General features: G+C 47.3%; 1 protein-coding gene across 1 annotated transcript in view; it reads right to left on the reverse strand.

Moving 5' to 3' along the window:
- Positions 1–1,014: 1,014 nt before the first annotated feature.
- Positions 1,015–25,674, reverse strand: part of LOC137381551 (zinc finger protein 385B-like) — an 89,492-nt gene continuing 64,832 nt past the window's right edge. The window contains exons 6-8 of the mRNA XM_068054247.1: positions 22,214–22,389; positions 17,839–17,940; positions 1,015–2,574 (exon numbers count right to left, since the gene is read on the reverse strand). Coding sequence (XP_067910348.1) covers positions 2,353–2,574; positions 17,839–17,940; positions 22,214–22,389 — 500 coding nt within the window. The 3' untranslated portion in view covers positions 1,015–2,352. The remainder of the gene's footprint in view (positions 2,575–17,838; positions 17,941–22,213; positions 22,390–25,674) is intronic.

Below are 25,674 nucleotides of genomic sequence, written 5' to 3' on the forward strand. Positions count from 1 at the left end.
AGCTGCCTGGGCTTGAAGCTCTGGAATTCCCTCCCTACACCTCTCCACCCAAGGAACACCAGGGTAATATAATTCTCAACCATACTTTGTAAATTGCTGCTCAAATACTGTAATGTATTAAGTCTTGCATCAAAAAAAGAATCACTTATTCATACACTGTCAACTTTGGACAATTAGGAAGAATTCAAAGGGGCTATAAATGGGATCAGGACTCTTTCCATTTTATAAATTTATCTTGTAATCTTAGCATAATTTCCCAGATATTTCGTATTGCTCAGACAATTGGGGCTCCACTTTCCTTTTGCCACTCCTACAGGGCCCAGCCTTTTCTGCATGCTGTCCCAACCCTGCCATAACCTCAAACCAGTCATTACATATTCCTGGCATCAGCCCCACATGTGGCCCTAGCAAGATCCAGGTGTTTCTGCACTGGAACCAGTGCTGCAACAACAGAAGAGACAGGAAGGAAAGGCAAAGAGGCTACAGATCCCTGAAGACAGGGAGCTTCAGTGGGTAAACCATCAGAGCCAACAGATGTGAGAAGAGATCTCGGTTACAACCTCTCATTCCAATTTGCAGCATTTGGCAGGGGACGTGGAGGAAAATCCGAGGAGAGACAATGAGGCAGCGGCAGCCCTCACTACCAATTCTTCCCTTCCTGCTAGTACCCCCAGCCAATCTGAGGTGAAACTTCAGAGGAAAATCCAGGCCTCATTGTCTCAAAGATGCTGAAGAACATGACGATCAGCTGACTATTTATCTATCTGGATGTTGCCAGAGAACCTCCTACAATGAGAATATTACATCTCTAATTTTTTCCAGTTCTAATGAAAGGTCATTGACCTGAAACATTAATTCTGTTTCTCTCTTCACAGATACTGCCAGACCTGATGAGCATTTCCAGCATTTTCTGTTTTTATTTCCGAGTTCCAGCATCTGCAGTATTTTGCTTTTGTACATATAGGCAGGCTATCGCTGCTTTGATTGGAGAATTTTGTGATGGTTACATTAACTCTCTAGTTCTCAGCAATACAACACAGTCAGGGATAGACTGAGGTTTATAATTTGGTAAATGGCAGGTGAATCCAAAACATTACTTCAAACTAATGCATGACCGTCGGAAAAAGAGACACAGATGCACATTAGTAAAAGGTAAATTTAGGACTAATGTCAGGACGTTCTTCACATAAAGACTGATCAACACTTGGAATGAACTTCTCAAAGGGAGGGAGTTCCAGGATTTTGATCCTGTGATGATGAAGGAACAGGATATATTTGCAAGTCAGGATGCTGTGTGATGCGGATGGAAACTTATAGGTGGTGGTGTTCCCATGTACCTCCTGCCCTTGTTTATATAGATGATAGTGGTTGTGGATTTGGAAGGTGCTGTCGGAGCAGTCTTGGTGATTTACTGCAGTGCATCTTGTATATTGTACACACTGCTGCCACTGTACACCAGTGGTGGAGGGATTGAATATTTAAAGTGGTGGATGGGGTGCCAATCAAGCAGGCTTCTTTGTCCTGGATGGAATTGAGCTTCTTGAGTGTTGTTGGAGAGTATTCCGTCACACTCCTGACTTGTGCCTTGTAGATGGTGGACAGGCTTTGGGGAGTCAGGAGGTGAGCTACTCCCTGCAGAATTCCTAGCCTCTGACCTGCAGTTGTAGCCACAGTGTTTATGTGGCTGGTTCAGTTATGTTTTTGGTCAATGGTGACGCCTAGGATGTTGCTTGGGAACCTATTAGTCTGTGAAGCTCAATCCTACATGGGTTTTACACATGGGACCATTGGGGATCCAATCCTGACCTTTGTTTCTACAGTATGTGATGATAGAATTTGTGGGGGCTTTCTATGAGGGAACTGAATTAACAAAAATGGAGCTGTCATTAAGCCAGCAATGATCAGTTATTTACTGGACAAACCAGTTAAAAGACCTGGAGAAAATACACAACTATTTGACATTTGAAAGCAGTCTCTATGGCAGTCTTTATGAACATCTGGAGATCACTTCCTCCATGGCTGCAGTTTGTGTGGGGACAGAGCCACATGAGGTTTGATGTTTGTACTGTGCTTGAATAGCTGGTTCCTCCGTTCAATAAGAGGAGCTGTCGGTGGAAACATTATATTGCAACAGGATTTCTGGCTGTTAAAGGTGCCTCCACAGCCCCTTTGGAAGAGAACCTGCCTCCAGCTGAGGTCTGAGCTCCAACATCCTTTCATTGAGGGCTCCAGTCCCTAAACTGTCACCTTGAGCTGTCTTCTTGACACAATCCCATGAATTAGAGGCATGGAAACAGAATTCAGATTTCACCACTGTGCTGTTAACAGCAGCATCCTGCTGGTTTTTCTGAATTAGTATGGGGTAAAGAGAATGGGTCCATGGGAGGCCCGAATTGGCCCCGGTGCAGGTCGAAGTAGGTGCTGAACCATTTGCGGGGCCTGAAAAATGGTAGGAGCTGCAGCCGGTCGCAGAGACAGCGAGGGGGAGGCTGTCGTCATGGTAGCAGCCAAGGAATTGGGCAGGAATCTGGCCGCTATTGACTCCTGGAACCCGTTCTGCAATGGCAGCAACATCTGTGAAATAAGAAAAGCCCTTTAGTGAAACATCTCATAATCTTTCTACATGTTAAACTACCAAATGCAAGTCTTTACTTTGAGCTCACCATTGTTCACTTCCACCCTCAGCAGAGCTGCCTCACAGGTTAGGCCCCAGCTAGAGAATGGTGTCCAATTCTGAGCGCTATACTTTAGGAAGGATGTCAAGGCCTTAGAGGGGACGCCGAAGAGATTTACTAAAATGGTACCAGGGATGGGTGGACTTCAGTTACATGAAGAGTCCAAAGAAGCTGGAGTTGATCTCCTGAGAGCAGAGAAAGTTAAAAGGAGATTTGATAGAAGTATCCAGAATCATGAACTGTTTTGATGGAGTTAATATGGAGAAACTGTTTCCAGTGGAACAGATTTAAGCTAATTGGCAGAAGAACCAAAGGAAAGATGAAGGGCATTTATTTTACATGGTGAGTTCTGATGATTTGGAATGAGCTGCCTGAAAGGGAGGTGGAAGCAGATTCAGTCATTGGAATTGGATAAATCCTTGAGAGGGTGAAAATTCCAGGGCCATGGGGAAAGAGCAGGGGAGTGGGATTAATGAAATAATCCCAAATAAAGCCAAAAGACTTGCAGGTTGATAGGTAAATTGGCCATTATAAATTGTCACTAGTATAGGTAGGTGGTAGGGAAATATAGGGACAGGTGGGGATGTTTGGTAGGAATATGGGATTAGTGTAGGATTAGTATAAATGGGTGGTTGATGTTCGGCACAGACTCGGTGGGCCGAAGGGCCTGTTTCAGTGCTGTATCTCTAATCTAATCTAAATAGCTCTTTCAGAGAGCTAGCACAGACACGATGGGCTGAAAGGCCTCCTCCTGTGCTGTGTGATTCTATAATTCTATGAAATGACAACAATTGTAAGCTTGTAAATTTTACTGATGGCACTAAAAGAGGAGCAGAGACCAAGAGTGCAGCAATAAATTCACAGCATGATTTTGAACAGTTACACAATTAAGCAGACTCAAGGCAACAACAACTTATATTTATCTAGCACCTTTTAATGTAATAAAACATCCCAGGTGTGTTATAAAACAAAGTATGACACTGACCCACAAAAGAAGATAATTGGTGGGATGACCAAAAGCTTGGTCAAAGAGGTAGGTTCTAACGAGTGTCTTAAAGAAGGAAAGCGAGGTATCGAGGCGGAGAGGTGAGGGAGGGGATTCCAGAGCATGGGGCCTAGAAAACTGAAGGCACAGCTCCCAATGATGGAGCGATTAAAACCAGGGACGCACAAGAGGCCAGGGAGCACAGATAACTTGGAGGGTTGTACGGCTAGAGGAGATTACAGAGATAGAGAAGGGCGAGGCCTTGAAGGAGTTTGAAAACAAGGATGAGAATTTTAAAATGAAGACGTTATTTGACCAGTAAACAGCAATGAGGATTGTAAGCATATGTGCCACACGTATAGAATTGAATAGAATGATCAGATAAGGATTTAGAAAGTGATCTGACAACAATGGTAGACTTGTCACTTTAAATATTTAGAAAATATGATGAAGCAATTTTAAAAATACCCATTAAATGTCACGATATATAACCAGAAGAGTGGGATACAAAGGGCTAATTCACTAGTAGCAATAGCCTCAATCAAAGTTGTCTTTGAGTACATCTCCCCATTGGGATTCTCCCTTAGTTATGCTGGGCCTCATCCACCGATAACGGTGTCAGGTAACTTTGTGTCACAACAAACAAGACAAACCTGCATTGGGGGCAGCAACAAGCTGCTCCTGAGTGCAAAGGGGAAAGGTCAGTATAAAAATTGGCAAGTCATGCTAGAGTATAAAAATTGGCAAGTCATGCTGCAGCTGTACAGAACTTTAGTTAGGCCACACTTAGAATATTGTGTGCAATTCTGGTCGCCACACTGCCAGAAGGACGTGGAGGCTTTGGAGAGGGTACAGAGGAGGTTTACCAGGATGTTGCCTGGTCTGGAGGGCATTAGCTATGAGGAGAGGTTGGATAGACTCGGATTGTTTTCACTGAAACGAAGGAGGTGGAGGGGCGACATGATAGAGGTTTACAAAGTTATGAGCGGCATGGACAGAGTGGATAGTCAGAAGCTTTTTCCCAGGGTGGAAGAGTCAGTTACTAAGGGGCATAGGTTTAAGGTGAGAGGGGCAAAGTTTAGAGGGGATGTGCGAGGCAAGTTTTTTACACAGAGGGTGGTGAGTGCCTGGAACTTGCTGCCAGGGGAGGTGGTGGAAGCAGATACGATAGCGACATTTAAGAGACATCTTGACAAATACATGAATAGGAAGGGAATAGAGAGATACGGACCCCGGAAGTGCAGAAGGTTTTAGTTTAGGCAGGCATCAAGATCGGCGCAGGCTTGGAGGGCCGAATGGCCTGTTCCTGTGCTGGACTGTTCTTTGTTCTTAAACCCAAGATCCATAGTCCTGGCTCTTTGGGAGGCCTAGTCATCAGTGGTGCCCAGAATTAGACACAACACTCCAACGGGGGACTAACCAGTGTTTTATAAAGGTTTGGCATAACCTCCATACTTTTGTCCCTTTGTTTATAAAGCCAAGGATCCCTAATACTTTTTCAATAGTCTTCTCAACTTGTCCCGCCACCTTCAAAATTTAGTGCATATACACCCCAGTTCTCTTAGTTCCATCACTCTCTAAAATTGTACCATTTATTTTATTTAGAGATACAGCACTGAAACAGGCCCTTCGGCCCACCGAGTCTGTGCCGACCAACAACCACCCATCTATACTAACCCCACAGTAATCCCATATGCCCTACCACCAACCAACACTAGGGCCAATTTATGACAGCCAATTTACCTATCACCTGCAAGTCTTTGGCGGTGGGAGGAAACCGGAGCACCCGGAGGAAACCCACGCAGACACAGGGAGAACTTGCAAACTCCACACAGCCAGTACCCAGAATTGAACCCGGGTCCCTGGAGCTGTGAGGCTGCGGTGCTAACCACTGCGCCACTGTGCCGCCCTCTAGTTTATATGGCCTGTCCTCATTCTTCCTACCAATATGTATCATTTCACACACCTCTGCATTAAGTTGATCTGTCAGGTGTCTGCCCAATGTACCAGTGTGTCTATGTCCTCTGGAAGACTGTGACTATTCTCCTCACTGTTTACTACATTTCCGTACAAATCCACACTGCCTGTCATTTATTAACCCATATTTTTCGATGTGACAATTAATTTTGTCCCATATGATGGACTCTAGAAGTTTCACCACCACTGATACTAGGCTGACTGGCCTGCATTTACTGGGTTTATCTTTTTTGAACAGGGCTGTAACATTTGCAAAGTTGAGTCCTCTGCTATTTCATCGGAATACAGGATATAGGAGCAGAAGTAGCCCATTCGGCCCCTCATGCCTACTCTGCTATCCAACTAGATCATGGCTGATATTTTACCTCAACATCATTTTCCCACACTATCCCCATATCCCTTAATATCTAGAAATCTATCGATCTCTGACTTGAACATAATGACTGAGCCTCCACAGCCCTCTGGGATCGATATTTCCAAAGATTCACCACCCTCTGAGTGAAGAAATTCCTCTTCGCCTCAGTCTTAAATGGCCTGCCCCTTATTCTGTGACTGTGTCCCTTGGTTCCAGATCCACTAGCCAGGGGAAACATCCTTCCTGCATCTACTCTGTCAAGCCCTGTAAAAATTTTGTATGCTTCAATAAGACCACCTCTCATTCTTCTAGAGAACTCTAGAGAATATAGGCCCAGTTTCCTCAATCTCTCCTCATAGGACAATCCTCCCATCCCAGGGATTAGTCTGGTGAACCTCCATTGCACTCCCTCTATGGCAAGTAGACCCTTCCTTAGGTAAGGAGACCAAAACTGTACACAATACTCCAGGTATGGTCTCACCAAGGCTCTATACAATTGCAGAAAGACCTCTTTATTCCTGTACTCACATCCTCTTACAATAAAGGCCAAATATCATTTGCCTTCCTAATTGCATTCTGGTCCTGCCTGCTAGCTTTCAGTGACTTATGAACAAGGACACCCAAGTCCCTTTGGACATCAACACTTCCCAACCTCTCACCATTTAAGAAATATTCTGCATTTCTGTTTTTCTGACCAAAGTGGATAATATCACATTTTTCCACATTATATTCCATCTGCCATGTTCTTGCCCACTCACTGAGCCTGTCTAAATTCCCTTGAAGCCTCTTTGCATCCTCCTCATGACTCACATTCCCACCTAGTTTTGTGTTATCAGCAAACTTGGAAATATTGCATTTGGTCTCCACATCCAAATCATGGATATATATTGTGAATAGCTGGGGCCCAAGCACTGATCCTTGCAGTAACCCACCAATCACAGCCTGCCAACCTGAGAATAACCTGGTTATTCCTACTTTATTTTTTTCTGTCCATTAACCAATTCAAAAGTCTTCTGAAAGCATTTTCCTTACTACTGATGTCCAGCTAACAGGTCTGTAGTTCCCTGTTTTATCTCTTCCCTCTTTTCTTAAATAGTGGGGTTATATTTGCTACCTTACAATCTGCAGGAACCATTGCAAAATCTTTTGAATTTTGTAAGATGACCACCAACACATCCACTATCTCTACAGCCACCTCTTCCAACACTATGGATCATCAGGTCCAGGGAATTTATCAACTTTCAGTCCCATTAATTTCTCCAGTAGTACGTTTTTACTAATACTAATTTCTTTCAGTTCCTCATTCTTGCTAGTCCCTTGGTTCTGTAGTATTCCTGTGAGGTTTATTTGTATCTTTCTCCGTGAAGACAGACACAAAGTGTTTTAGTTTCTCTGCCATTTTCTTATTCCCCATTGTAAATTCCCCTGTCTCTGCCTGTAATGGGCCCACATTTGTCTTTGTTAATCTTTTCCTTTTTGCATACCTCTAGAAGCCTTTATAGTCCGTTTTTATGTTTCTTGCTAGTTTACTTTCATTTTTTATTTTTTCTTTCTTTATCAGTTTCTTGGTCCTCCTTTGCTGAATTCTAAAATGTTCCCAATCCTCAGGCTTACTACTTTTTTGGCAAACTTATAAGCCTCTTCTTTTGATCTAATATAATATTTGACTTCTCTTGTTAGCCATAGTTGGATCAACTTTCCTGCTGGGTTTTGTGCCTCAAAGGAATTCAAACTTGTTGTAAACCATATGCTAATTCTTTAAATGCTAGCCATTGCCTGTCTACCGTCATACCTTTTACTGTAGTTTCCCAAACTACCAGAGCCAATTTGCTCCTCACACCTTTGTAGTTTCCTTTGTTTAGGTTTAAGACCTTAGTTTCAAACTTAATGTAAAGATCTATCATATTATGGTCACTCTTCCCTAGAGGCTCCTTTACAATGAGATTATTAATTATCCCTTTCTCATTGCAGAATACTGTCAGGCAAATCCCCATTTGCCAAGACTGAGGCACACATTATTTCAGCACTTGAAAATTAAAACTTAAAGTTGCAAGCCCCTGACTGGAAAGACATTTGCATAGTAACAGACAGTGTTGGAACAAGGACACCCAGTCGTTGCTTCCCCAATACACAGAAGAAGTGGTCAGACCAGTTTTAGTCACATAACTGACAGGCTGTTGCAGTTTTTTTGAATTTGAACTTCCAACAGGGAAAGAAATCAGACAGCACTTTTCTCCTGAACTGAAAAGACCTCTCTCCTGTCTGCTCCCATCTTGTTCTCATCAGCTTCAGAAACCATTGAAAGCATATGAATCCCAAGAGAGAAAAGTCTCCTACAGTGAACAAGGTTTAAGAAGAATACTGGGCCCTAACGAAAAGAGCTGTCTACGATCAAGGACTCTATGGTGAGCTGGAAACACAGAAACAGTAACAAGAAACCTCCTTTAGCGACTGCCTCAATCCTCTCCATTTTATTTTTCTTCTGCTCTTTTCTGTCCCTATTTGCATGTGCAAATTGATCCGATGCTATGAAGAGAGGTTGGATAGGCTTGGGTTGTTTTCGCTGGAGCAGAGAAGACTGAGGGGTGACCTGACCGAGGTGTACAAGATTATGAGGGGCATGGACAAGGTGGATAGGGAGCAGCTGTTCCCCTTAGTTGAAGGGTCAGTTACGAGGGGACATAAGTTTAAGGTGAGGGGCAGGAGGTTTAAGGGGGATTTGAGGAAGAACGTTTTACCCAGAGGGTGGTGACGGTCTGGAATGCACTGCCTGGGAGGGTGGTAGAGGCGGGCTGCCTCACATCCTTTAAAAAGTACCTGGATGAGCACTTGGCACGTCATAACATTCAAGGCTATGGGCCAAGTGCTGGCAAATGGGATTAGGTAGATAGGTCAGGTGTCTTTAATGCATCGGTGCAGACTTGATGGGCCGAAGGGCCTCTTCTGCACTGTATTATTCTGTGATTCTGTGATATTGCGTGTGCATGCTAGTGTGGGCGTGTCATATATTCGTAGGCATTAACCGTATTTGAGTTTAAGTTTAAGGTTTAATAAATTTCACTCTTTCTTCTTTAATCTTAAGAAAACCAGGTGTGCTCATTTCTTTGCCTTATAATAGGAAAGCTGTGAAAAGGATTCACAAAGGGGGAACTCAAAACACAGTGTGTTTAAAATTAAACCCTGTTACAATAAGACGAGGTGAAGACAGCAAAAGACCCCTAGACACCTTTCTCATCTGGTCATAGCAGAAACTTGGGTGCTCTTCCGGGATTTTACCCACAGACAAAAGAGCGAAATTGGAAGTGTGAAGCCAAATTGTTCCCAATCAAAAAAGAGCAAGTTTTCAATACAGCTTTTCTTGTGGTTGTGTGTGATTGAACACTAACATGTCTGCAACTGAAGTGAGTAGCTCTCCAAGGCAGGGTGAAGTAACTTGGGATATGTTAAAAGCACTGTCTATGGAGGAGTTGGGAAAAATGGCTGAGCAGTGTGGGATCACTCTACGTGGCAAGGCTAGGAAGTCTGAACTCCTAAGACTAGTGACCGACCATTTTTCCCTTGAATCTGAATAAGCAGAAGCAGTGTTCGAAGTAGACCCAAAGAGGGTACTGCTAGCAAAGTTACAATTGGAACAAAGGAAACTTGAATTAGAGGAAAAGGAGAGAGAGAGAGACAGGACAGAGAGAGAGAGAGAGGCAGGAGAGGGAGAAAGAGATAGCCTTCCAGAAGGAAGGTGAAGAAACAGAAAGTCAGGAGAAGAACGAGAGAGAGAGGAGAGAAAGATAGAAAGAATATTCCGGAAAGAATATTAAGAAGAAAGAGAGTTAAGGTGGCTTAAGTTAACTAGGGGGCAACAGAGTAACCCCAGTGAAAGCATGGCCAATATGGAGGAGCAGAATTCAGGGATGGGTACAAGATTGCTAAAACTCGCCCACCTAATTCCAAAATTCAATGAGGAAGATGTGGAAGAATTTTTTGTGTCTTTCAAGAAACTGGCAAGGCAGCTAAAATGGCCAGCTGAGACCTGGTCTCTTTTATTGCTAAGCAAACTAACCGGAAAAGCCCATAAGGTTTATTCCCTGTTGCCAGAAGCTACCTATCGCCAAAAGTTTAGAAGCCTCAAAAAGCAAGCCAATCAAACTTATCTGGAGTTCGAAACAAGCAAGCAACTGGCTTTTGACCAGTGGCTGAGGGCTTTAAAAATACAGCTCAGCTATGAGACTCTCAGAAAAGTAATCCGGTTAGAGGAATTTAAAAACTCTCTCCCATTCTCAATAAAGACCCATGTAGAGGAGCAGTGGATTCAGGAAGCTGGCAAGCGGCTATTCTGGCCAATGAGTTTGCTTTAATTTATAAGTCAGTTTCCCAGGGGAGAACCTTTCCTAATCACCCCCACAAATCTGAAAAGGACAAAGGCTGGGAAGGTGATATCTGTCCAGGCAGTCCTAGAAGAGAAAGGAAAGCAGGAGACGCAGGGGTCCCTCCTCCAGCCAAAAGGGAAGGTGCTGTGAGCAAGAGTGAGACCTGGAGACCTATGTGCTTCCATTGTAATAAGGCAGGGCATTTAAAAGCTGACTGCTGGAAACTAAAGGGAAAACCGGTAGGGTTAATCAGGGCACTCCCGCTCAGTGAAGATGGAAGATGGAAAACACAAACAAGCTGTGGCTTTAATTGCGGTAAGACTGCAACCCAGGAAGCTTACTACGGCCAGTGCAGGAAAAGTTAATAGGATTCCTGAAGGTTATCAGGGTTTTGCATCTGAAGGGAAAGTAACCCCATACCCCTTGAGTGGGGCAAGCAAGCCTCTAGTAACTCTCAGGGACACAGGGGCCACGAGATCCCTTTTACTGGGAAAAGGCCTGACCTTTCCCCCAGAGAGTGCAGTGAATACCAGAATGGTGGTGAATGGTATTGGAGGTCAGTGTATGCCTGCACCTGTACACCGGGTGCACCTGGAGTGCGACCTAGTTTCGGGACAGGTGACCATAGGGATTGTACCTCATTTGCCTGTGGATGGGGTTGACCTTAACCTAAGTAATGATCTGGTGGGGGTGAAGATGGTAGTCCTCCCACCAGTAGTGAGAGAAAGCCCGCAGGAGGTCAGAGAGACAGAGCAATGGCAGGAGACGGTCCCCTACAGAATCTCTGAATGTGTAGTGGATCAGGCCAGGATCAAACCAGCGCCCCCAGAGGAGGCTGCATTGGTACTGAAGGCAGATGACCATGAGGTCTGCCTGTCCAAGACTTTCTTTGGAAAGTTAGGAGACCCAGGGAATAAATTAAATAAATCTTCCCTAGCTGAGTCTCAGTGAGCTGACCCAATATTGTGAGATTTAGCACAGGCTGCCCAGTCTGAAAGTGAAGCAGAGGGAGTTCCTGAGTGCTACTATTTAAAGAATTAGGTACTGGAGGAAATGGAGTTCTCCTCACAGACCTGAGAACAAGGAGCGGACAGTATTTCACCAGTTAGTGGTGCCACAGAGGTACCGGGGAGAAATATTAAGAAGGGCCCACGAGACTACAACGAATGTACATGCCGGTATATGAAAGACCAAAAGCCCGTATAAGACAGCAGTTTGACTGGTCAAAACTCCACAAAGATGCAGTGGAGTACTGCAGGAGTTTCCACATGTGCCAGGTTGAGGGGAAACCCCAACCTACATTGAAACTTGCACCCCTAAGTCCTGTACCGGTGTTAGGACCCTCCAGCAGAGGGCTGGTGAACTGTAAGAGACCCCCGCCAAGAACAAAAGGGGACAGACAAGTTGGCAAAAGTTTAGAAAGAGAAGGGGAAAAGTGACCAAAAGGGCCGGTTAAAGGAAGTCCCGGAAGAATCCCAGATGAAAACCCCTACTGTCCAGTCAACCAACCCCGAAAAATGTGAAACGTCAGACCCGACATCCTCCTATTTAAATGCAGACTCTGGAAGCACCCCACCAGAGTTGCTAACAACATTTTCAGGAACCTGCAGAGACAAAGAGAGACCTCTGGGTTGGGGGGGGGGGGGGGGCACAGAAACCATGAGGGTGATGCCTCACCTAGTTGAAGTGCCACAGGAGAGTGCAGCCAAGTCTGCACAAAAGTCTGCAGGTAGGAGTATCCCACAGAACAATGGGGAAAGTAACAAAGACTCCTTCACCCACAATCAGAGGAAAAGGGAACCACCCATCCCCTGAAGTCAAAAGTCTTTGCATGACTCAGAGAGTTCAGGATAGACCCGCCCACTACTAACTCAACTGAGAAAAAAAGGGCAGAAATTAAAACAGCTCTGGCACCCAGAAAGCACCATTTTAATAGGCTTTAAGATTGGAGAATGAATGGAAATGAATGAGAGAAATGCATGGTTTTTCTTTCTGTATCTTATATTTCTCTCACCCTGTAATGAAATGCGCAATTTTTCTTAAAATCACATTTCATTCCTCTGGGTGCGGAGGTGTCAGGCAAGCCCCCCCCACCCTGCCAAGACTGAGACGCACATTATTTTGCCACATGAACAGTAAAACTTAAAGTTGCAAGCCCCTGACTGGAAAGACATTTGCACAGTAACAGACAGTGTTGGAACAAGGTCACCCAGTCATTGCTTCCCCAATACACAGAAGAAGTGGTCAGACCAGTTTTAGTCACATGACAGACTGATTGATGGAGTTTTTTGAATTTGAACTTCCAACAGGGAAAGAAATCAGACAGCACTTTTCTCCTGGACTGAAAAGACCTCTCTCCTGTCTGCTCCCATCTTGTTCTCACCAGCTTCAGAAGCCATTGAAAGCATATGAACCCCAAGAGAGAAAAGTTTCCTACATTGAACAAGGTTTAAGAAGAATACTGGGCCCTAACGAAAAGTAAGAGCTGTCTACAATCAAGGACTCTATGGCGAGCTGGAAACACAGAAACAGTAACAAGAAACCTCCTTTAGAGACTGCCTCAATACTCTCCATTTTATTTTTCTTCTCTTTTCTGTCCCTATTTGCATGTGCTTATTGCATGTGCATGCTCGCGTGGGCACGTCATATATCTGTAGGCATTAACCGTATTAGAATTTAAGTTTAAGGTTTAATAAATTTCATTCTTCTTTAAACTTAAGAAAACCTGGTGTGCTCATTTCTTTGCCTTCAATTGGAAAGCTGTGAACAAGGATTCACAAAGGGGGAGCTCAAACACAGTGTGTTTAAAATTAAAACTCTGTTACAATAAGACCAGATGAAGACAACAAAAGACGCCTAGATACCTTTCTCACCTGGTCATAACAACACTCCATCTAAAAAACCCCTTCTCTAATTGGTTCCTCAATATACTGTTTTAGTAAACCATCTCACATATATTCCAGAAATTTGTCAACAGCATTAGTGTTAATTAGGTTTACCCAGTTGAAATATAGATTGAAGTCCTCCATGATTACTGTATTCCCCTTGTTACATGTACCTCTAATTTCCTGATTTATATCATGCCCTACACAACGTATAGGTGGCCTATAAAGAACTCCTCCTAATGCTTGCTGCCCATTGCTGTTTCTTAGTTCCACCCAAACTGATTCTACAACTTGATCTTTTTTTAAAAATTCATTCATGGGATGTGGGCATCACTGGCCAGGCCAGCATTTATTGCCCATCCCTAATTGCCCTAGAGAAGGTGGTGGTGAACTGAGTGGCTTGCTAGGCCATTTCAGAGGGCATGTAAGAGTCAACCACATTGCTGTGGGTCTGGAGTCACATGTAGGCCAGACCAGGTAAGGACAGCAGATTTCCTTCCCAAAAGGACATTAGTGAACCAGACGGGTTTTTACAACAATCGACAATGGTTTCATGGCCATCATTAGACTAGCTTTTTAATTCCCGATTTATTAATTGAATTCAAATTCCACCTTCTGCTGTGGTGGGATTCGAACCCATGTCCCCAGAGTAATACCTTGGGTCTCTGGGTTACTAGTCCAGTGACAATACCACTATGCCACCACCTCCCCCTTCTGATTTAAGATCCTCTCTCACTAATCTACCAATCTCATCCTTTATTAACAGCACTATCCCACCTCCTTTTCCTTTTTCCGTATCCTTTCTAAATGTCAAATACCCATGGACATTCAGTTCCCAGGCTTGGTCACCCTGCAGCCACTTCTCCGTAATATCAAAGAAGAATTGGAAGATTGTGGCCAGAGCCTCTGGAATTTCCACTCTTATTTCCTTCAGCAACTTAGGATGCATCCCAAACAGACTGGATGACTTTTCTACTTTGAGCAGTACAAACCTTTTAAGTACTCCCTCTTTAGCTATTTTTATCCTGTCCAACATCGCTACTACCTCCTACTTTATCGCTACATTGGCAGCATCCTCTTCTCCAGTGAAGTCGGAAGCAAAGTATTCATTTAGTCCATCAGCCATGTCCTCTGCCTACACAACGTGATCTTATTGGCCCTTAATCAACTGCACCCTTTTACTATTTATATGTTTATAAAATACTTTAGTGTTTCCTCTTGTGTTACCTGCTCATCTTTTCTCAGACTCTCTCTCTCTGCCCCTTTTATTTCTTTTCAGCTCTCCTCTGTACTTTCTACTGTCTGCTTGGTTCTCGACTGTACTATAACCCAGACATTTATCAGAAGCCTCCTTTGTCTGTTTCATTTTAATCTCAATTTCTTAACTCAACCAATCAGCTGTAGCTTTGGATGCCCTTCCTTTTCCTATCATGGAAATGTATCTAGTTTGTAGCTGAACTATCTCCCCTTTTGAATGCCTCCCATTGCTCTTTTACTTGTCAATCTTCATTTCCATTCAATGAGGCTAGATCCCTTCACAAATCATTGCAATGAGCCTCCTCCAATTCAGTATTTTCATCTTTGACTGTTTCTTGTCCCTTTCAAAAATGACTGTAAACCTAATAATATTTCCCAAATGCCGCCCCACTGAAACGTAACACATTTGCCCCACTTCATTCCCAGAACCAGATTCAACACTGATTCCTTCTGCATTGTGCTGGATAAATACTGATCAAAGCAAAAGGTTGGAGCATCTGCAGGAATAGAGTCAGTCATTTTACTTTGGTACCAAGGCTGAGTGACTGGAGAGAGTAAGTAGTGATTTTATCAGAGTGCAAAGAGACTCAGATGTTTAGTCTTTAAGAACATCTCCCCTGAGCCCTTGTGAAGAGGCAGTAATCACTGCTGATATATGAGAAAAGCATCAGAAATTTCAGTTAATCAGGTTTTGTTTGATTAAGGGAAACCGGGAGAACTGCCTGGTGTTTTTGAATAGTGCCAGAGAATGTTTAACCAGAATGATCAGATCTGGCCTCAGTACAACTCTCAGCTATAGGACAGCTCCTTTGACAGTGCCGGACTCCCTCAGTACTGTGTCGGGGTCCAGAATAAATTATGTGCGTAAATCTTGGATGAAAGATTTGTTATGCCATACATGTGACAATTACATCCTGTCAAGCCTTTGAATTCAACTGTGATTCAGGATTAATCTGATTACAAAGACAATCTTCAGTCCTGTTTGATCCCCCAACAGTAGATCCTTTATCAAGGTTTCATTTGTAAATCTGCATTTCATGGCAGAATTTAATGGGCCCCCAGGGACGAACTGGGAAGTGGGGGGGTGCTCATAGAATTGCAACAGAAAGTGGGGGTGGGGTGGGGGTGGTGGAAGGCCTGTCACCTTTCCGTCGCACTGCAATAACGTTGGGGCCAGGAAAGGCTGAAGACAGCCTTTCCGCCCAGAGGCCTTTTTGCGGCCCTTAAGTGGCCAATCAGTAGCCACTTAAAGAGTCTGTTCCCCCACCAGCGGCAGTGGTGGGGGAAGGGGGGAGGGTTCCGCCACATGGGAAAGTCACCCAGTCAAACAAGGCGGCCTCCCTGCGGGAGGTAGAGAGAAAACAGGGAACTACAGGCCCGTTAGCTGAACATCAGTCATTGGGAAGATGCTGAAAACTATTATTAAAGAATTCTTAACACTGCACTTGGAAAAGCATAGTATGATTTGAACTAGTCAGCATGGTTTTACTAAAGGGAGATCCTGTTTGACAAATTTATTAGAGTTTTTTCAGGATGTAACTATTAGGGTAGATAAAGGGGAATCAGTAGATGTAGTATATATGGATTTAAAAAAGGCATTCGATAAGGTGCCACATAAAAGATTAATAGGCAAGATAAGGGCTCATGGTGTTGGGGGTAATATATTAGTGTGGATAGAGGATTGGTTAACAGACAGGAAGCAGAGAGTGGGCATAAATGGGGCATTTTCAAGTTGGCAGGCAGTGAATAGTGGGGTGCCGCAAGGATCAGTGCTGGGGCTTCTGCTATTTACATTCTATATTAATGACTTAGATAAAGAGACAGAGAGTAATGTATCTAAGTTTGCTGATGATACAAAGCTCGGTGGAAAGGTAAGCTGCAGGGAGGATGTAGAGGGGCTGCAAAGAGATATAGACAGACTAAGTGAGTGGGCAACAAGATGGCAAATGGAGTATAATGTAGGGAAGTGTGAAGTTGTTCACTTTGGTCGTAAAAATAAAAAAGCAGAATTTTTTAAAAAAAGTGTGCAACTGGTAAATGTTGATGTTCAGAGAGACTTGGGGGTACTCGTACTTGGAACACACAAAGTTAACATGCAGGTGCAGCAGGCTATTAGGAAGGCAAATGGCATGTTAGCCTTTATTGCAAGGGGATTGGAGTGCAGGAATAAAGAAGTCTTACTAAACCTGTACAGGGCTTTGGTGCGATCGCATCTGGAGTTACTGTGTGCAGTTTTGGTCTCCATATTTAAGAAAGGATATACTTGCACTGGAAGCAGTGCAGTGAAGATTTATTAAATTGTTCCCTGGGATGAGGGGGTTCTCCTATGATGAGAGGCTGAGTAAATTGGGCCTATATTCTCTGGAGTTCAGAAGAATGAGAGGCGATCTCATTGAGACATACAAGGTTCTGAAAGGGTTTGATAGGATAGAAACTGAGAGATTATTTCCGCTGGTTGGGAAATCTAGAACATGGGGACACAGTCTCAGGATAAGGGGGAGATCATTCAGGGCTGAGATGAGGAGCAATTACTCCACTCAAAGGGTTGTGAATCTTTGGAATTCTCTAACCCAGAGGGTTGTGGATATCCATCATTGAATGAAGTTAAGGCTGGGATAGATAGATTTTTGGTCTCAAAGGGAATCAAGGAATATGGGGAGCAGGTGGGAAATTGAAGCCCAGTGTCATTGAAGCCCGAGATCAGCCACGATTGTATTGAATGGCGGAGCAGGCTCGATGGAACATATGGTCTACTTCTGCTCCTATTTCTTATATTCTTGTGTTCTAGTGTTCTTCTGCCTGGGCGGTGTGCCTCCTCTCTTGGTAATCTGTGGCCCACGGATGGCCCCCAGCGGCAAAGACCGCCCCTCCACAAACATTCCCTGCCCTCAACACCCACCATCCCCCTCTCCTCGCTGGGGCTTGCCAGACTGGCCCTGGAAACCCCAATGCGCTTACCTGGAGTCCAGGGCTCCAGCTCGGAGCCTGGTCCCAGGCCTGGTGTAATACCGGCAGTGGCCAAGGCGGAGTTCCCCTCGACTGTTCAGCCTGAAGATGGGACCCCTGCTGGCTCAACAAAATTCAGCCCCACCGTGTAGTTAGTGAGAAATGAAATATTAATTACTGTAATCCAATTAAATTGGCTGCATTTGACATTTGCTTCTGTTTAATTTTACTTTGTAATGAACTCGCTTTGTATTTTATAGCCTGAGAAATCAGAATATTATTTGTCCATCAGCAGGAAAACTCAGGACAGTACAAGATGTTTCCTGTATTCCCAGTGAGTTTAATAGCAGCATATCTGCTTTATGGTTCTCTATGCCCCTTTTCAACCGAGACTTACTGCTGATGTTGCCACATTGAGTTGTTGCTTGTTGAGTGGACTGAGTTTGGGTTTTGGGGGCTTTCCTGCAGCTCTGTCCTTGTGCCTGCGGCTGGATATATGCTAAAGACAGAAAAAAGTTACACCTTTTCCAACTGTAAAAGATCAGATTGTAAAGTCCACTGCTGCTCCCCCATCCACCCTTCCCCAAACTCTTCCCTCCCACCACCACACCGTAACCATTACTCACACCCCAAAACTTCCCGTCTACCACCTCCCCCCAACACTTCTCACCCCAAACCCACTCATCCAACTGAAATCCGCCCCCCACCTTCCCCCAACTCTGGTCCCTCCGCCACCATCCGCCATCGCCCTTCTCCACTCTACCCAACAACCAAACCCTTCTCCCTCCCAAGCCCCCACTTCCCATGTCCTTACCCTCCCCCTACTCTCACCCTAAACCCTCCCCCACCTCCTCCCACACCAACCTCAAACAGGGCTCCAAAGCCTTCCTCCCGCACCCTTAGCCAAACCCACAGGAACAGGTGGTGAGTGTAGGAATAGGGACAGGCAGTGGGTGTGGGAGAGGGACAGGCTGCAAGTGTGGGAATAGGGACAGGCAGTGATTGGGGGGACAGGGATTGGCAGTGGGTGTGGGACAGGGACAGGCTGCAAGTGTGGGAATAGGGACAGGCAGTGATTGGGGGGACAGGGACTGGCAGTGGGTATGGGGATAGGGACAGGGACAGGCAGTGAGTGTAGGGATAGGGACAGGGAGTGGGTATGGGACAGGGACAGGCAGTGGGGATGGAGATAGGGACAGGGACAGGCAGTGAGTGTAGGGATAGGGACAGGGAGTGGGTGTGGGGACAGGGACAGGCAATGGGTGTGGGACAGCGACAGGCAGTGGATGTGGGGACAGGGACAGACAGTGGGTGTGGGGCAGGGACAGGCAGTGGGTGTGGGACAGGGACAGGCAATGGGTGCGGGACAGGGACAGGCAGTGTCTGTGGGACAGGGACAGGCAGAGGGTGTGGGACAGGGACAGGCAGTGTCTGTGGGGCAGGAACAGGCAGTGGGTGTGGGTCAGGGACAGGCAGTGTCTGTGGGACAGGGACAGGCAGTGGGTGTGGGACAGGGACAGACAGTGTCTGTGGGACAGGGACAGGCAGTGGGTGTGGGACAGGGACAGGCAGTGTCTGTGGGACAGGGACAGGCAGTGGGTGTGGGACAGGGACAGGCAGTGTGTGTGGGACAGGGACAGGCAGTGGGTGTGGGACATGGATAGGCAGTGGGTGTGGCTCAGGGACAGGCAGTGGGTGTGGGGACAGGGACAGGCAATGGGTGTGGGGACAGGGACAGGCAGTGGGTGTGGTACAGGGACAGGCAGTGGGTGTGGGGCAGGGACAGGCAGTGGGTGTAGTACAGGGACAGGCAGTGGGTGTGGGACATGGATAGGCAGTGGGTGTGGCTCAGGGACAGGCAGTGGGTGTGGGGACAGGGACAGGCAGTGGGTGTGGGGAAGGGACAGGCAGTGGGTGTGGTACAGGGACAGGAACTGAATGTGGGACTGGGACAGGCAGTGAGTGTGGGGTCAGGGACAGGCAGTGATTGTGGGAACAGGGTCTGGCAGTGGTGTGGGACAGGGGCAGGCAGTGTGTGGGAATAGGGACAGGTAGTGAGTGTGGAGATAGGGACTGGCAGTGGGTGTGGGGCAGGGTCAGGCAGTGTCTGTGGAACAGGGACAGGCAGTGAGTGTGGGGACAGGGACAGGCAGTGGGTGTGCGGCAGGGACAGGAAGTGGGTGTGGGACAGGGACAGGCAGTGTCTGTGGGGCAGGGACAGGCAGTGGGTGTGGGGCAGGGACAGGCAGTGGGTGTGGGGAAGGGACAGGCAGAGGGTGTGGGACAGGGACAGGCAGTGGGTGTGGGGAAGGGACAGGCAGAGGGTGTGGGACAGGGACAGGAAGTGGGTGTGGGACAGGGACAGGCAGTGGGTGTGGGGAAGGGACAGGCAGAGGGTGTGGAACAGGGACAGGAAGTGGGTGTGGGACAGGGACAGGCAGTGTCTGTGGGGCAGGGACAGGCAGTGGGTGTGGGGCAGGGACAGGCAGTGGGTGTGGGGAAGGGACAGGCAGAGGGTGTGGGACAGGGACAGGCAGTGGGTGTGGGGCAGCGACAGGCAGTGTCTGTGGGGAAGGGATAGGCAGTGGGTGTGGGACAGGGACAGACAGTAGCTGTGCGGCAGGGACAGGCAGTGGTTCTGCGGCAGCGACAGGCAGTGTCTGTGGGGCAGGGACAGGCAGTGGGTGTGGGACAGGGACAGGCAGTGTCTGTGGGGCAGGAACAGGCAGTGGGTGTGGGACAGGGACAGGCAGTGGGTGTGGGGCAGCGACAGGCAGTGTATGTGGGGCAGGGACGGGCACTGGGTGTGGGACAGGGACAGGCAGTGTCTGTGGGGCAGGAACAGGCAGTGGGTGTGGGACAGGGACAGGCAGTGGGTGTGGGGCAGGGACAGGCAGTGTCTGTGGGGCAGGGACAGGCAGTGGGTGTGGGACAGGGACAGGCAGTGTCTGTGGGGAAGGGACAGGCAATGGGTGTGGGACAGGGACAGGCAGTGAGTGTGGGGACGGGACAGGTAGTGGGTGTGGGACATGGATAGGCAGTGGGTGTGGGGCAGGGACAGGCAGTGTCTGTGGGGCAGGGACAGGTAGTGGGTGTGGGACAGAGACAGGCAGTGGGTGTGGGGCAGGGACAGGCAGTGGGTGTGGGGCAGGGACAGGCAGTGTCTGTGGGGCAGGGACAGGCAGTGGGTGTGGGACAGAGACAGGCAGTGGGTGTGGGACAGGGACAGATAGTAGGTGTGGGACAGGGACAGGCAGTGTCTGTGGGGAAGGGACAGGCAGTGTCTGTGGGACAGAGCCGGGCTTCTCTGGAGCAGAAGCTGATGTGAGAGCTAGAAAGAAATAACCTGTATTTCTACAATATATTTCCTGACCTCAGGATGTCCCAAAACAGCTCAAAACCATTGAAGTATTTATTTAGCGTAGTCACTGTGACAGTGCAAGAAATGCAGCAGCCAAGTGTTGCACAGCAAGATCCCACAACTAGCAATGATATAATAATCGGATCATTTATTTCAGGTATTGGGTGAGGGATAAATATTGTCCAGGACTCCTGGGAGAATGTCCCTCCTCTTCTTCAAATAGTTCTGTGGGATCTTCCATGTTCACCTGAGAGGGCAGGCAGGGCTTCAGTTTAATGTCTCATGCAAAGACTATATCGCTGACAGTGCAGCACTCCCTCAGTACTTCACTGGGACACTGCGTGTGTCAGTCTGGATAAGTTTCTGGAATGGGATTTGAAGCCAACATGTTGTGACTCAGAGATGAGTGTTGCCCACTGAGGTAAACTGACACTGTGTCAGGTATAATGCTGCTCCTGGAGTGGGGAACTGGTGTGGACACCTCAACTATCACTGCTCTTACACTCAGACCTCCCTCATGAATTTGGTTTCCTTATCCAAGGGAATTCCGCTCCTCACTTCGGTGTTTGGTGCAACAGTATTGGGGCATAAATTATGGGAAAAAAGATTATTATACAGAACTGTCAGTTGTCTTACCAACAGAAGAAAACGGAAGGAGAAAAATACTTATTGAGTAACATAACTTCAGCATGAAGAGGGATCGATATTGAAGAGGCCGACTTTAGTCGGTCAGCTCAGTTAATGGTCATTCTATGCTGCAGCAGATCTCATTTGAAGGATGTGAAAGTTGGCATGCAACCTGTTGGATAAAATTGGCACAGCCTCCCTTTGCTGCCATCTGTGCTTGCCCTAAAATGAAGTGTGCCAATCTCCGTCCCTCCACTTACACCTCCTGGGCTAGCCCGCTTCCCGACCCCGGCATCCCCAGCACAGACCCCTATAGTTTCAGCAGGAGATGGCAGGAACGCCCACAGCAGTGGTCCTTTCTAAATTTTGATCTAATACGAATATGGATGTTTTGCAAATAGTGCCTGTCTATCACATGCCAGATGTCACACACCAGATGCTGCACGTCTCTTAAAAGTGGAAAAGAATCTTTAAAAACCTGATAAGCCCTCATTCTATGGTGCCAAAATTTAACACCCAACTACACCTGCCCTCTCCTCTCACTGACCTCATAGACGACCTCAGCACAGGAAGTACTTGTCGACTGATCCTAAAGGGACAGCCCAAGTGAAACACAACTCTATTGCTGAGTCACTAATCTATCACTATTCTACTCCAGCTCCAAACCTCTCTCTCTCAGCGTGGATCCTATAAATCTCCTCCTATTTCACCTTCTCTTGACCAAGAGGCCCTTATCTGAGCAGAGCAGATATTGTGTTGACAGTAAACCAGAATGACACTGCACCTGCTTCAGCTGCACCTCAGAGTTAACACGAACATCACACAGCTGACAGTGGAAAATTTTATCCTGTAATCCAGAGCAAGGCTTTGGCTGGCCGGAGAGTTTGAAGTGTGGTTTTGGATAAGCTTTTATAGGACCGGACCCATTCCGAGCCGCCATCATCATCTTGTGTTTGGTGCCTGAGTTGGAAACAAAGAGAAATTATTAATTCTTCAATTCTTCCAAGTGTCCCTTGGGTTTTTCCCACTCCTCTTCCGAAACGGCTGGTTCGCACAAGGTTTGGCATTTCACTAAGATGTGCCAACGATGTGTTCATCCCCAAGTGTGAGCAGAGTGAGCTAGTTGGTGGCACCGCGAACATACAAATTAAAAGCAGGAGTAGGCCACTCGGCCCTTCGAGCCTGCTCCGCCATTCAATAAGTTCATGGCTGAACTGATTACTCCACATTTCCAGCTACCCCCGATAACCTTCCACCCACTTGCTCATCAAGAATCTATCTACCTCTGCCTTAAACATATTCAAAGACTCTGCTTCCACTGCCTTTTGAGGAAGAGAATTCCAAAGACTCACAACTCTCTGAGAGAAAAGATTTCTCCTCATCTCTGTCTTAAATGGGCGATGCCTTATTTTTAAATAGTGACTCCTAGTTCTAGATTCTTCTACTAGGGGAAACATCCTTTCCACATCCACCCTGTCAAGAGCCCTCATACGTTTCAATCAAGTCGCCTCTTACTCTTCTAAATTCCAGCAGATGCAAGTCTAGACTGTAAAATCTTTCATTGTAAGACAGCCGGACCATTCCAGGCATTAGTCTAGTAAACCTTCTCTGTATTATCTCCAGTTCAGCTGACAACCAATCCAGCATCATGGCAAACAAATCAGGAGCAGGATCCAAGCTCATTTATAATGTTCCTAACTGAGATCTCACTGACCCCATCACCACAACGACTGAGATCAACCTCACTGACCCCATCACCACACTGACTGAGATCGATCTCACTGAACCCATCACCACACTGACTGAGCTCGACCTCACTGACCCCATCACCACACTGACTGAGCTCGACCTCACTGACCCCATCACCACACTGACTGAGCTCGACCTCACTGACCCCATCACCACACTGACTGAGCTCAACATCACTGACCCCATCACCACACTGACTGAGATCGACCTCACTGACCCCATCACCACACTGACTGAGCTCGACCTCACTGACCCCATCACCACACTGACTGAGCTCGATCTCACTGACCCCATCACCACAACGACTGAGCTCGACCTCACTGACCCCATCACTACAACGACTGAGCTCGACCTCACTGACCCCATCACCACACTGACTGAGCTCGACCTCACTGACCCCATCACCACACTGACTGAGCTCAACCTCACTGACCCCATCACCACAACGACTGAGATCGATCTCACTGACCCCATCACCACACTGACTGAGCTCGACCTCACTGACCCCATCACCACACTGACTGAGCTCAACCTCACTGACCCCATCACCACAACGACTGAGATCGATCTCACTGACCCCATCACCACACTGACTGAGATCGACCTCACTGACCCCATCTCCACACTGACTGAGATCGACCTCACTGACCCCATCACCACAACGACTGAGTTCGACCTCACTGACCCCATCACCACACTGACTGAGATCGACCTCACTGACCCCATCACCACACTGACTGAGATCGATCTCACTGACCCCATCACCACACTGACTGAGATCGATCTCACTGACCCCATCACCACACTGACTGAGCTCGATCTCACTGACCCCATCACCACAACGACTGAGCTCGACCTCACTGACCCCATCACTACAACGACTGAGCTCGACCTCACTGACCCCATCACCACACTGACTGAGCTCGACCTCACTGACCCCATCACCACACTGACTGAGCTCGACCTCACTGACCCCATCACCACAACGACTGAGATCGATCTCACTGACCCCATCACCACACTGACTGAGATCGACCTCACTGACCCCATCACCACAACGACTGAGCTCGACCTCACTGACCCCATCTCCACACTGACTGAGATCGACCTCACTGACCCCATCACCACAACGACTGAGTTCGACCTCACTGACCCCATCACCACACTGACTGAGATCGACCTCACTGACCCCATCACCACACCGACTGAGATCGATCTCACTGACCCCATCACCACACTGACTGAGATCGACCTCACTGACCCCATCACCACACTGACTGAGATCGATCTCACTGACCCCATCACCACACTGACTGAGATCGATCTCACTGACCCCATCACCACACTGACTGAGATCGATCTCACTGACCCCATCACCACACTGACTGAGCTCGACCTCACTGACCCCATCACCACACTGACTGAGCTCGACCTCACTGACCCCATCACCACACTGACTGAGATCGATCTCACTGACCTCATCACCACAACGACTGAGATCGACCTCACTGACCCCATCACCACACTGACTGAGATAGACCTCACTGACCCCATCACCACAACGACTGAGCTCGACCTCACTGACCCCATCACCACACTGACTGAGATCGACCTCACTGACCCCATCACCACAACGACTGAGCTTGACCTCACTGACCCCATCACCACACTGACTGAGATCGACCTCACTGACCCCATCACCACAACGACTGAGCTCGACCTCACTGACCCCATCACTACAACGACTGAGCTCGACCTCACTGACCCCATCACCACACTGACTGAGATCGACCATTAGCACAAGGCCTTCCTCTTTCTCCGCTTGCAGCCCCTCATTCGCAGATGATGTTACAGACTGTACTCCAGCCTCTTGACCAGCAGCACGAGGGTTCTGACCCATGCTTATGGGTCAGCGAGACACCGGAACATACCCCTCTCCCATGGTGAGTAGCCCTCTGCTTGGCACTCTGGTGACAGCTGACCTGGAGGCATACCATCTCTCATCACTCACCTTGCCAGGCCTAAGAAGGGAATTGAAGTGTATCTGACACTGCACCCAGTTCTTCCTCACCACTCCCCTGCTGCTGACCTTGTGTGCCACCTCCAGCCATGCCCTCTTGGTCAGTCTTGGGAGCTCAGGTGAATCGTCTGGAAAACGGGGTGAGGGCGCTGCCGTGGCACGGGTGCCCTCCCTGTCCACTGCCCTCTGCTCTGCTTGTGCCTTCATTCTGTGGAGGAACGGCGTCCACAGCAATGGCTGCCACTCGCTCTTTAAATCGGGCCCACTTCTGTCCTGGCCCCACCTCCCTCCTGCGTCCACCACCATTAGTTGGGTGGCAAACCCAACTCATGGCCAATTAAGTGAATTCTATACGATAATTGCAAAGCGCAGGCATTTTTACATCGGTGCAGGGTCTGGATCCGGAAGTCATCACGACATCAGTGTCCCAACCCGGGAACTAAACTCCCACCCTTTGTGTGTAGACGTGTTTCCTC

The sequence above is a fragment of the Heterodontus francisci genome, chromosome 22 (assembly GCF_036365525.1).
Source record: "Heterodontus francisci isolate sHetFra1 chromosome 22, sHetFra1.hap1, whole genome shotgun sequence".
Classification (NCBI taxonomy): domain Eukaryota; kingdom Metazoa; phylum Chordata; class Chondrichthyes; order Heterodontiformes; family Heterodontidae; genus Heterodontus; species Heterodontus francisci.